General features: G+C 50.2%; 1 protein-coding gene and 1 long non-coding RNA gene across 2 annotated transcripts; one reads left to right on the top strand and one right to left on the bottom strand.

Annotated features, from left to right (window-relative positions):
* Positions 1–447: 447 nt before the first annotated feature.
* LOC120513674 lies at positions 448–1,527 on the bottom strand. The gene is made up of 3 exons (XR_005630319.1): positions 1,471–1,527; positions 688–784; positions 448–573 (listed from the first exon to the last, which is right to left on the bottom strand). It is a non-coding gene; the product is annotated as an uncharacterized LOC120513674 (long non-coding RNA).
* Positions 1,528–4,614: 3,087 nt separating this feature from the next.
* Positions 4,615–8,145, top strand: LOC120513675 (galactose-3-O-sulfotransferase 4-like). The gene is made up of 3 exons (XM_039733310.1): positions 4,615–4,734; positions 7,208–7,481; positions 7,858–8,145. The coding sequence occupies exons 1-3, from the start codon at positions 4,625–4,627 to the stop codon at positions 8,143–8,145; spliced, it is 672 nt and encodes a 223-aa protein (XP_039589244.1). The 5' UTR covers positions 4,615–4,624.
* The last annotated feature ends 1,544 nt before the right edge of the window (positions 8,146–9,689 follow it).

The raw sequence follows: 9,689 nt of genomic DNA, 5'->3' as shown, positions 1-9,689 counted from the left end.
AGGAGAAAAGAACATTTTGGGGAAAAAAGAATTCTGAGGAAAACCGAAGACATTAGAGGAAAAAAATTTAGAGTTTTGCAAGGAAAAAAAGGAATTTGAAGAGAAAATACAGGAATTTCAGGAGGGAAAAAAACCCAGAAAGTTTTGGGGAAAACCACACAAATTTCTGGGGAAAAAAAGAATTTCACAGATAGAAAGCAACTTCAGGGGAGAAATGAGAATTTCAGGGAAAAACTGGGAATTTCGTGGGGAAAAACAGGGATTTCAGGAAAAAACCAAGAGTTTCAAGGAAAAAAAACAAGGATTTTGAGAAAAAAATAGAAAATTAAGAGGAAAACCAGGAGAATTTCAAGGAAAAAATGGGGATTTGAGAGGGAAAAAAGGAATTTGGGGGAAATCCTGGGAATTCTGGGAACGCCCTCAGGGATTTTCCCAATTTTTTGTTACCTCCGTGGCCGCTTTTCCTGAAAAAACGGCCTCGAAGAGGGAATTCTGCTCCGGGGAATTCTGCTCCGGGGAATTCTGCTCCAGATCCCTCCCATCCCCACCGGAGCGGCGGGAGCGCTTTGGGGCCTGAGGGGGAAACGGGGAAAAATCAGGAAAAATCAGGAAAAATCAACGAAAATCAGGGAAAATGGGTGGAAATGCCCAAAATGAGGGGGATTTTGGGGGGAATTTGGGACTTACGAGGCTCCTGGGGGCTCCTCGGGGGGGTCCCCGCTTGCTCCGGGGGCGCAGAGAGGCCTCAAAGTCGCTGCCGGAGTCGGAATCCTCCTGGAACTCCCTGAGGGGGTTTTGGGGGGAAAAACGGGGATTTCGGGGGTGAGGTGGGAAAAGGAGGGTTGGAAAAGGGCGGGAAAGGGGAAAAATGGGATTAAAGGTGGGTGGGGTGGGGGAAAAATAGAATGGGATTAGGAAGAACGGGGAAAAAACGGGGAAAATTAGGGGGGAAAATGGGCAGAAAAAAAGAGAAATGGGCAGAAAAAAGCTGTGAAAATGGGAAAAATGGGATTTATAAAGGTTGGGATAGGATAAAGATGGAGAAAAAGGGGGAGAAATGGGGGAGAAACTGAGAGAAACTGGGGAAAACACCTGGAATGTGGAAAAATGGGATGGGATTGGGTAAAATGGGATAAAAAGGGGCTGGGATGTAGGAAAAATGGGGAGAAACTGGGGAAAGGGGGGGAAACCAGGAAAAAATGGGAAAAAACTGGGGGAAATTGTGTTGGGATGGGGAAAAATGGGGCTAGAATACAGGTAAAATGGAGAAAAAGAGGGGAAATGGGGGAAAAAACTGAGGAAAATAGGGAAAACCAGGGAAAATAGGGCTGGAATTAGGAAAAAAATGGGATAAAAAGTAGCTGGGATGGGAGAAATGTGGTAAAAAAGGGCTAGAAAGGGGAATTTTTGGGGGAAACGAGTGGGAAAAGGGGGATTAGAGGGATTTTGGGGTATTTGCGAGGAACTCACGGGCTGTGGGGGGAGCTGCTCCGAGAGGCCGAGCCCGGAGCGGGGCCGGAGGAGGAGCCCGAGGAGGAGCCCGAGGCACGGAGCCGGGACGAGCGGCGGAGAGCCATGGCTGGGCTGGGAAACGGGGAAAAACAGGGAAAAAACGGGAAAAACCAGGAGAAAATGGGATTATGGGGGGGGTCTCTCAAGGCTGGGACCCCCCCAGAGGAGAGAATGGGGGCTGGGAGCGGCAAAGTTCCCTCAGGAAAAAAGGCGGGAACCCAAAATTCCCTCAAAAGGTAAAAAATGAGGGGTGGAAACATCAAGAATCCCTCAGAAGAAAGATAGGGAGACCAAAATTCCCTCAAATGAGAAAAAATGAGAGGTAAAAACATCAAAAATCCCTCAGGCAAATGAGAGGAAGACCAAAATTCCCTCAGAAAGTAAAAATGAGGGGTGGGATTCCCAAAATTCCCTCAGGGAAAACAGAGGGAGCCCAAAATTCCCTCAAAAGGGAAAAAATGAGGGGTGGAAACATAAAAAATCCCTTAGAAGAAAAAGAGGGAGCGCAAAATTCCCTCAAAAGTGAAAAATGAGGGGTGAAAACATCAAGAATCCCTCAGGAGAAAGAGAGGGAGACAAAATTCCCTCAGAAAGTAAAAATGAGGGCTGGGAGCCCCAAAATTCCCTCAGGGAATGGAGAGAGAACCCAAAATTCCCTCAAAAAGGAAAAATGAGGGGTGGGAGCCCCAACATTTTGGGACCCCCCCAGAGGAGAGAATGGGGGGTGGGAGCGACAAAGTTCCCTCAGGAGAAAAGAGAGAGACACAAAATTCCCTCAAAAGGCAAAAAATGAGGGGTGGAAACATCAAAAATCCCCCAGGAGAAAGAGAGGGAGCCCAAAATTCCCTCAGAAGGGAAAAAATGAGGGGTGGGATTCCCAAAATTCCCTCAAAAGCGAAAAATGAGGGGTGGGAGCTCCGAAATTCCCTCAGGGAATGGAGAGAGAGCCCAAAATTCCCTCAAAAGTGAAAAAGAGGGGTGGGATTCCCAAAATTCCCTCAGAGAAAACAGAGGGAGACAAAATTCCCTCAAAAGTGAAAAATGAGGGGTGGAAGCCTCAAAATTCCCTCAGAGAAAACAAACGGAGTGCAAAATTCCCTCAAAAGGGAAAAATGAGGGGTGGGATTCCCAAAACTCCCTCAGGAAAAAGAGAGGGAGCCCAAAATTCCCTCAAAAGGTAAAAATGAGAGGTGGGACACCCAAAATTCACTCAGAGGAAAAAAAAGGATCCCAAAACTCCCTGAGAAGGAAAAGATGAGGGGGTGAGACCATAAAATCCCCTCAGGTCACAATTTGGGGGGGGTGAATGAAGCCCCTGCCTCACATTTGTGGGGTCAAACCCCTGAAAAATCCCTCCAAAAATTCCCAAACCTCCCTGGATCGCACCAAGGGGCCTCTCAGACCCCAAAGCAAGGGGTGAGGATGAAGCTTTTCCCTCACAAATCCCACAAAAAGGGGGATTTGGGCCTCTCAGATGCCCCAAACCCCAATTTAAGGAGTGGGGGTGAAGCCCCTCCCTTGCAAATCCCCCCTGGAATGAGGAGAGTGAAGCCCCCACACACAAATCCCTCAAAGAAGGGAGGTCGGGACCTTTCCAGACCTCTCAGACCCCCCCAAACCTCAATTTGAGGGCTGGAGGTGAAGCCTCTCCCTCACAAAAACCCCTGGAATTAAGGGAGTGAAGCCTCCCCCTCATAAAAATCCCTCAGCTCCTACTGAGGGGCGGGGTCAGAACCTCTCAGCTCCCAAAACCCCCCCACCAAGGAACCTGCGAACCCCCTGTGCCCTTCCCTCACCTTTGCGGAGCTGAAAATCCCGAAAAAAAAAAAATTCCCTCAGAAAACCCCCACCAAACCCCCCCGCCACCTCACGCCTGCCTCGCTTCGCACCAAAAGAAAATGGCGCGCGGCACGTGCCCTACCCTCCGTGGGCGTGGCTACACGCGGTCACGTGGCCTAAATGGGCGTGACGTTATGGTATAGTGGGCGTGGTTTCGCCTGTCACGTGGCTCGTGGCGCTAAAACCGCGGCGGGGCCGTTCCGGGAGGGGGGAATTCCCAAAAAAGCCCAAAATTTGGGAATTCTGTGGGGAATTTGGGGTTTGAGGGGTCTGTAGGGTGCTGGGGGTGTTGTAGAGGACTGGGGGATGGGGGTCCCCTGTAGCTTAGGGGTTCCCTATGGACTGGGGATCCCTAAAAACCCCAAAATTTGGGAATTCTGTGGGGAATTTGGGGTTTGAGGGGTCTGTAGGGTGCTGGGGGTGTTGTAGAGGACTGGGGGATGGGGGTCCCCTGTAGCTTAGGGGTTCCCTATGGACTGGGGATCCCTAAAAACCCCAAAATTTGGGAATTCTGTGGGGATTTGGGGGTTTTGGGGGGTCTGAGGAAGTCTGGAAGGGGCTGGATCCCATTCCTGGCCCTAAATCCCATTCCCAAATCCCAAATCCTGCTCCCATTCCCCGCCCCGTTCCCGTCCCAAATCCCAAACCCCAGTCCCATTCCCGATCCAAATCCCAAATCCCACTCCGCCCGTCGGGGCCGTTCCGATCCTATTCCCGATCCCAAATCCCATTCCCCGGAACGGGATTTGGGGATCGGGGACTGGGACTGGGGACAGGGACTGGGATCTGGGGACATTGGGACTGGGGTTTGGGGATCCGGGACCGGGACTGGGACTGGGGACAGGGACTGGGATCTGGGGACACTGGGACTGGGATTTGGGATCCAGGACTGGGATTTTGGGACACAGGGAGTGGGATTTGGTGACACTGGGATTTGCATTGGGGACAGGGACTGGGATTTGGGGTCCGGGACTGGGACTGGGGGACAGGGACTGGGATTTGGGGACACAAGGACTGGGATTTGAGGTCCCAAATTGGAATTTGGGGACATCGGGACTGGGATCTGGGGACACAGGGACTGGGATTTGAGGTCCCAAATTGGAATTTGGGGACAGGGACTGGGATTTGGGGTCCCAAACTGGGGTTTGGTGACATTGGCACTGGGATTTGTGGTCCCAAACTGGGGTTTGGAGGCACCGGGGCTCGTCCCGGTCCCGTGCCCGGTTTTGGGGTGACCCCCGTGTCCCCCCGTCCCCAGCGTCCCCTCCCCAGGATGAAGCCCCCCCCCGGCTGCCGCCGCCTGTCCCCCCTCGGGGCCGCCCTGGGCGTCTGCGTCACCCTGGGCTTCACCCTGGGGCTCCTGGGGGGGCCCCTGCGCCGCAGGTGGGACCCCAAAACCCGGGGGGGACCCCAAATCCTTCCGGGGGGCCCCTCCGCCGCAGGTGAGACCCCAAAACCCGGGGGGGACCCCAAATCCTCCAGGGGGGCCCCTCCGCCGCAGGTGAGACCCCAAAACCCCAGCGGGGACCCCAAATCCCGGGGAGACCCCAAATCCCACGGGGGGGACCCCAAGCCCACACGGAGACCCCAAAACCCCCGGGTGGGGGACCCCAAAACCCCTGGGCGGGGGAGACCCAAATCCGAGGGGAACCCCAAATCCCGCGGGGGACCCTGAAATTCCGGGGGAAACCTCAAAATTCCCGGGGAAATCGCGAAATTCCAAGGGAAATCCCAAAATTTCTGGGGAAATCCTGAAATTCTGGGGAAAACCCCAAAATTCCTGGGGAAACCCCAAAATTCTGGAGGGAATCCCGAAATTCCCAGGGGAAATCCCGAAATTCTGGGGGAAACCCAAAAATTCTGGGAAAATCCATGAGGCGATCCCGAAATTCCTGGGAAAATCTCAGGGGAAACCCCAAAATTCCCAGGGAAACCCCAAAATTCCCAGGGAAAAACCCCAAAATTCCTGGGAAAATCCCGAAATTCCAGGGGAAATCCTGAAATTCCTGAGGAAATCCAAAATTCCAGGGGAATCTCTGGGGAAATCCTGAAATTCCAGGGGAATGTCCCAAAATTTCCTGGGAAAATCCCAAAATTCCGGGGAAAATCCCAGAGGAAACCCCAAAATTTCCGTGAAAATCCCAAAATTCGGCCGGCCCTGCTCCCACAAGGATTTGTGAGGGGAAATATCGGGATTTTGGGGGGAAATATCGCGATTTAGGGACGAATATCGCGATATTCGTGTGCGATGTCGAGGTTGGGATGTGAAATACCAGAATTTAGAGGGGAAATCCCAAGATTTTGGGGGCAAACCCCAGGATTTTGGGGCTAAATATCGCGATTTAAGTGGGATTTTGGGGCTAAATATCACGATTTAAGTGGGATTTTGGGGATAAATATCGTGATTTAAGTGGGATTTTTGATGATTTTGGGGCTAAATATCGTGATCTCAAAGGGATTTTTGATGATTTTGGGGCTAAATATCGCGATTTCAGCGGGATTTTGGGGCTAAATATCGCAATTTAAGTGGGATTTTGGGTCCAAATATCGCGATTTCAGTGGGATTTTGGGGCAAAATATCGCGATTTCAGCGGGATTTTTGATGATTTTGGGGCTAAATATCGTGATTTCATCAGGATTTTAGGGCTAAATATCGCAATTTAAGTGGGATTTTGGGGCTGAATATCGTGATTTAAGCAGGATTTTGGGTCTAAATATCACGATTTCAGGGGGATTTGTGATGATTTTGGGGCTGAATATCGGGATTTAAGGGCTAAATATCGCAACTTCAGCGGGATTTTGGGTCCAAATATCGCGATTTCAGCGGGATTTTTGATGATTTTGGGGCTAAATATCGTGATTTCATCAGGATTTTAGGGCTAAATATCGCAATTTAAGTGGGATTTTGGGGCTGAATATCGTGATTTAAGCAGGATTTTGGGTCTAAATATCACGATTTCAGGGGGATTTGTGATGATTTTGGGGCTGAATATCGGGATTTAAGGGCTAAATATCGCAACTTCAGCGGGATTTTGGGTCCAAATATCGCGATTTCAGCGGGATTTTTGATGATTTTGGGGCTAAATATCGCGATTTCAGCAGGATTTTTGGTGATTTTGGGGCTAAATATCCCGATTTCAGTGGGATTTTTTTTTTTTTTTAGGGTTAAATATCAGGATTTAATTGGGATTTTGGGGCTAAATATCGCGATTTCAGCAGGATTTCTGATGATTTTGGGACTAAACATTGCAATTTAAGTGGGTTTTTTGGGCTAAATATCGCAATTTCAGGGCTAAATATCACGATTTCAGCGGGATTTTGGGGCTAAATATCACAATTTCAGGGCTAAATATCACGATTTCAGCAGTATTTGGGGGCTAAATATCGCGGTTTCAGCGGGATTTCTGATGATTTTGGGGCTAAATATCGCGATTTCAGCGGGATTTTAGGGCTAAATATCGCGATTTCAGCGGGATTTTGGGGCTAAATATCACAATTTCAGGGCTAAATATCACGATTTCAGCGGGATGTTGGGGCTAAATATCACAATTTCAGGGCTAAATATCACGATTTCAGCGGGATTTTGGGGCTAAATATCGCGATTTCAGGGCTAAATATCACAATTTAAGTGGGATTTTGGGGCTCAATATCGCGATTTCAGCGGGGTTTTAGGGCTAAATATCGCGATTTCAAGGGGATTTCTGATGATTTTGGGGCTGAATATCGCGGTTTCAGCGGGATTTCTGATGATTTTGGGGCTGAATATCGCGGTTTCAGCGGGATTTCTGATGATTTTGGGGCTGAATATCGCGATTTCAGCGGGATTTCCCCCTCACATATCGCGACCGGCCCGCAGGGCGGCCCCGCTGGCGCCGTGCCGGCCGCGCTCGCACGTGGTGTTCCTGAAGACGCACAAGACGGGCGGCAGCAGCGTGCTGAACCTCCTGTCGCGATACGGCGAGTCGCGACAGCTGCGCTTCGCCCTCCCCCACCGCTACCAGTTCGGCTACCCCGCCCCCTTCCGCGCCGAGCGCGTGCGCGGCTTCCGCCCCGGGGGGAGGAAATTCGACATCATCTGCCACAAAAACATCGCAAAAAATCCCCAAAAAATCAGAAAAAATGGGGAAAATGTGGAAAAAATGGAAAAAAAAATTCCTAAAAAATTCCCAAAAAATTCCTAACCTTCCCAACCCCCCGCAGGTGCAGCGGGTGATGCCCAACGACTCGTTCTACTTCTCCATCGTGCGGGACCCGGGCGCGGTGGCCGAGTCGTCCTTCTCGTATTTCCGCGCGGCGGCCCCGGCCTTTGTCAAAAAATTCCCAAAAATTCTCCCTAAAACTGCTCAAAAATCCCTCCTAAAATCCTTAAAAACTCACTAAAAAATCGGAAAAACATCGCAAAAAATCCCCAAAAAATCAGAAAAAATGGGGAAAATGTGGAAAAAATGGAAAAAAAAATTCCTAAAAAATTCCCAAAAAATTCCTAACCTTCCCAACCCCCCGCAGGTGCAGCGGGTGATGCCCAACGACTCGTTCTACTTCTCCATCGTGCGGGACCCGGGCGCGGTGGCCGAGTCGTCCTTCTCGTATTTCCGCGCGGCGGCCCCGGCCTTCCGGAGCTCTCCGTCGCTCTCGGCCTTCCTGGCCTCGCCCTCGCGCTTCTTCCGCCCGGGCGAGCGCGGCAACCACTACGCCCGCAACCTGCAGTGGTTCGACTTCGGCCTGCCAATCCCAACAATTTTCACCGAAATCCCAGGGATTTCCCCCAAACCAGCCCCAACCCCAGGAATTTGAGGAATTGCCCCAGGACCTGCTCGAGCGCCTGCAGTTCAGGGCCAAAAACCAGAGTTTGGGGTAAAATTCTGGAATTTTCCGTGGAATTTCCACTCCCTGGGTGTCCATTTCCCAGAAAAACGCAAAAATCCCGGTGAAATTCCCTTGGGAATTGGGGAATTTTGGGGGTTTTTGGGGCTGGAATTGTCCCCTCAGTTTCCCATTGGCCAAAATCCTGAAATTTTTGGGAATTTTCCTGTGGGTTCCACCTTTGTTTCCCAAAGAAATTTCGGATATAAGCCTCAAAATTCCAGGAATTTGGGGACTTTTCCCATGGATTCAATCCTTTTCCCCCTAAAATTTCAGGATTTTTGGGAATTTTCCCATTGATTCAATCCTTTGCCCCCTAAAATTTCCAAGAATTTTGGGAATTTTCCCATGGATTCAATCCTTTTCCCCCAAAAGTTCCAGGAATTCGGGAAATTTTCTATGGATTCAATCCTTTTTTCCCCAAAAAATTTGGGACAGAAACCCCAAAATTTCCAGAAATCTGGGGAATTTTCCCATGGGTTCAATCCTTTTTCCCTAAAAATTTCCAAGAATTTTGGGAATTTTCCCATGGATTCAATCCTTTTCCCCCCAAAATTTCAGGGATTTTGGGGATTTTCCTGTGGAATTCTTTCCAAAAAAAAAAAAATCGGGGTAGGACCCTCAAAAATCCAAAGAATTTCGGGAATTTCCCCTGAAAATTTTGGGATTTTTCCCCAAAAATCAGCGCAGAACCCCAAAAAATCCCAGGAATTTTGGGGAATTTTGGGAATTTTCATGCCTCGATCGACCTCCCAAAAATTGGGATAGAACCCCCCAAAATTCCAGGAATTTTGGGGATTTTCCTGTGGAACCACTCCGTGCCTCAGTTTACCTCTGAAAGGTACAAAAAAATCCCCCAAAATTCCAGGAATTTGGGAATTTTGGGGATTTTCCCCTCGGGAATCCTCCCGTGCCTCAGTTTCCCCTCGGATCACGGTACCACCCCCAGAATTCCAGGAATTTTGGGAATTTTTAGCGCGCCCGCTCCGTGCCTCAGTTTCCCTGCGGAAGGTACAAAAAAATCCCGGCGGGAATTTTGGGAATTTGAGGAATTTTTTCTCTCTGGAACCACTCCGTGCCTCAGTTTCCCCTCCCCCGGGACAGGTACGACCCCTCCCCCTATTTTTTTTCCTTAAATCCCGGCGGGAATTTGGGAATTTTAAAAAAATTTTGGGAATTCTCGCTGTGGAGCCGCCGCCTGCTTCGCTTTACTTTGTACATACAACAATAAACGCGCTCTGATTGGCTGTGCGGGCTGTCAATCATTGCTACGGCGCATCCTATTGATTCATTTTGCTGTCAATCAAAGGCGGGCTAAAGCTCTGCCGAAATCTGATTGGTCCACAAGAGGTGAGGGGCGGGGCGCCGACGCGCTCGGCACTCGGCAGAGCACCTTGCATCCACGCGCTCGGCGCTCTACCTCTCTCCCTGCGCATGCGCATTAAGCAGGCCGCACCCGGAAGCGCTGACCGGGC

The sequence above is a fragment of the Passer montanus genome, unplaced genomic scaffold (genome assembly GCF_014805655.1).
Source record: "Passer montanus isolate IOZ18808 unplaced genomic scaffold, ASM1480565v1 scaffold855, whole genome shotgun sequence".
NCBI classification, from domain to species: Eukaryota; Metazoa; Chordata; class Aves; order Passeriformes; family Passeridae; genus Passer; species Passer montanus.
This window is presented reverse-complemented; position numbering and strand designations above follow the sequence as displayed.

Excerpts from the sequence above, each read along its gene's own strand:
- LOC120513675 (XM_039733310.1), top strand. The coding sequence starts at position 4,625 with ATGAAGCCCCCCCCCGGCTGCCGCCGCCTGTCCCCCCTCGGGGCCGCC. Across the intron at positions 4,735-7,207 it reads GGGGGGCCCCTGCGCCGCAG|GGCGGCCCCGCTGGCGCCGT; the intron begins GTGGGACCCCAA and ends ACCGGCCCGCAG. Across the intron at positions 7,482-7,857 it reads TCAGAAAAAATGGGGAAAAT|GTGCAGCGGGTGATGCCCAA; the intron begins GTGGAAAAAATG and ends AACCCCCCGCAG.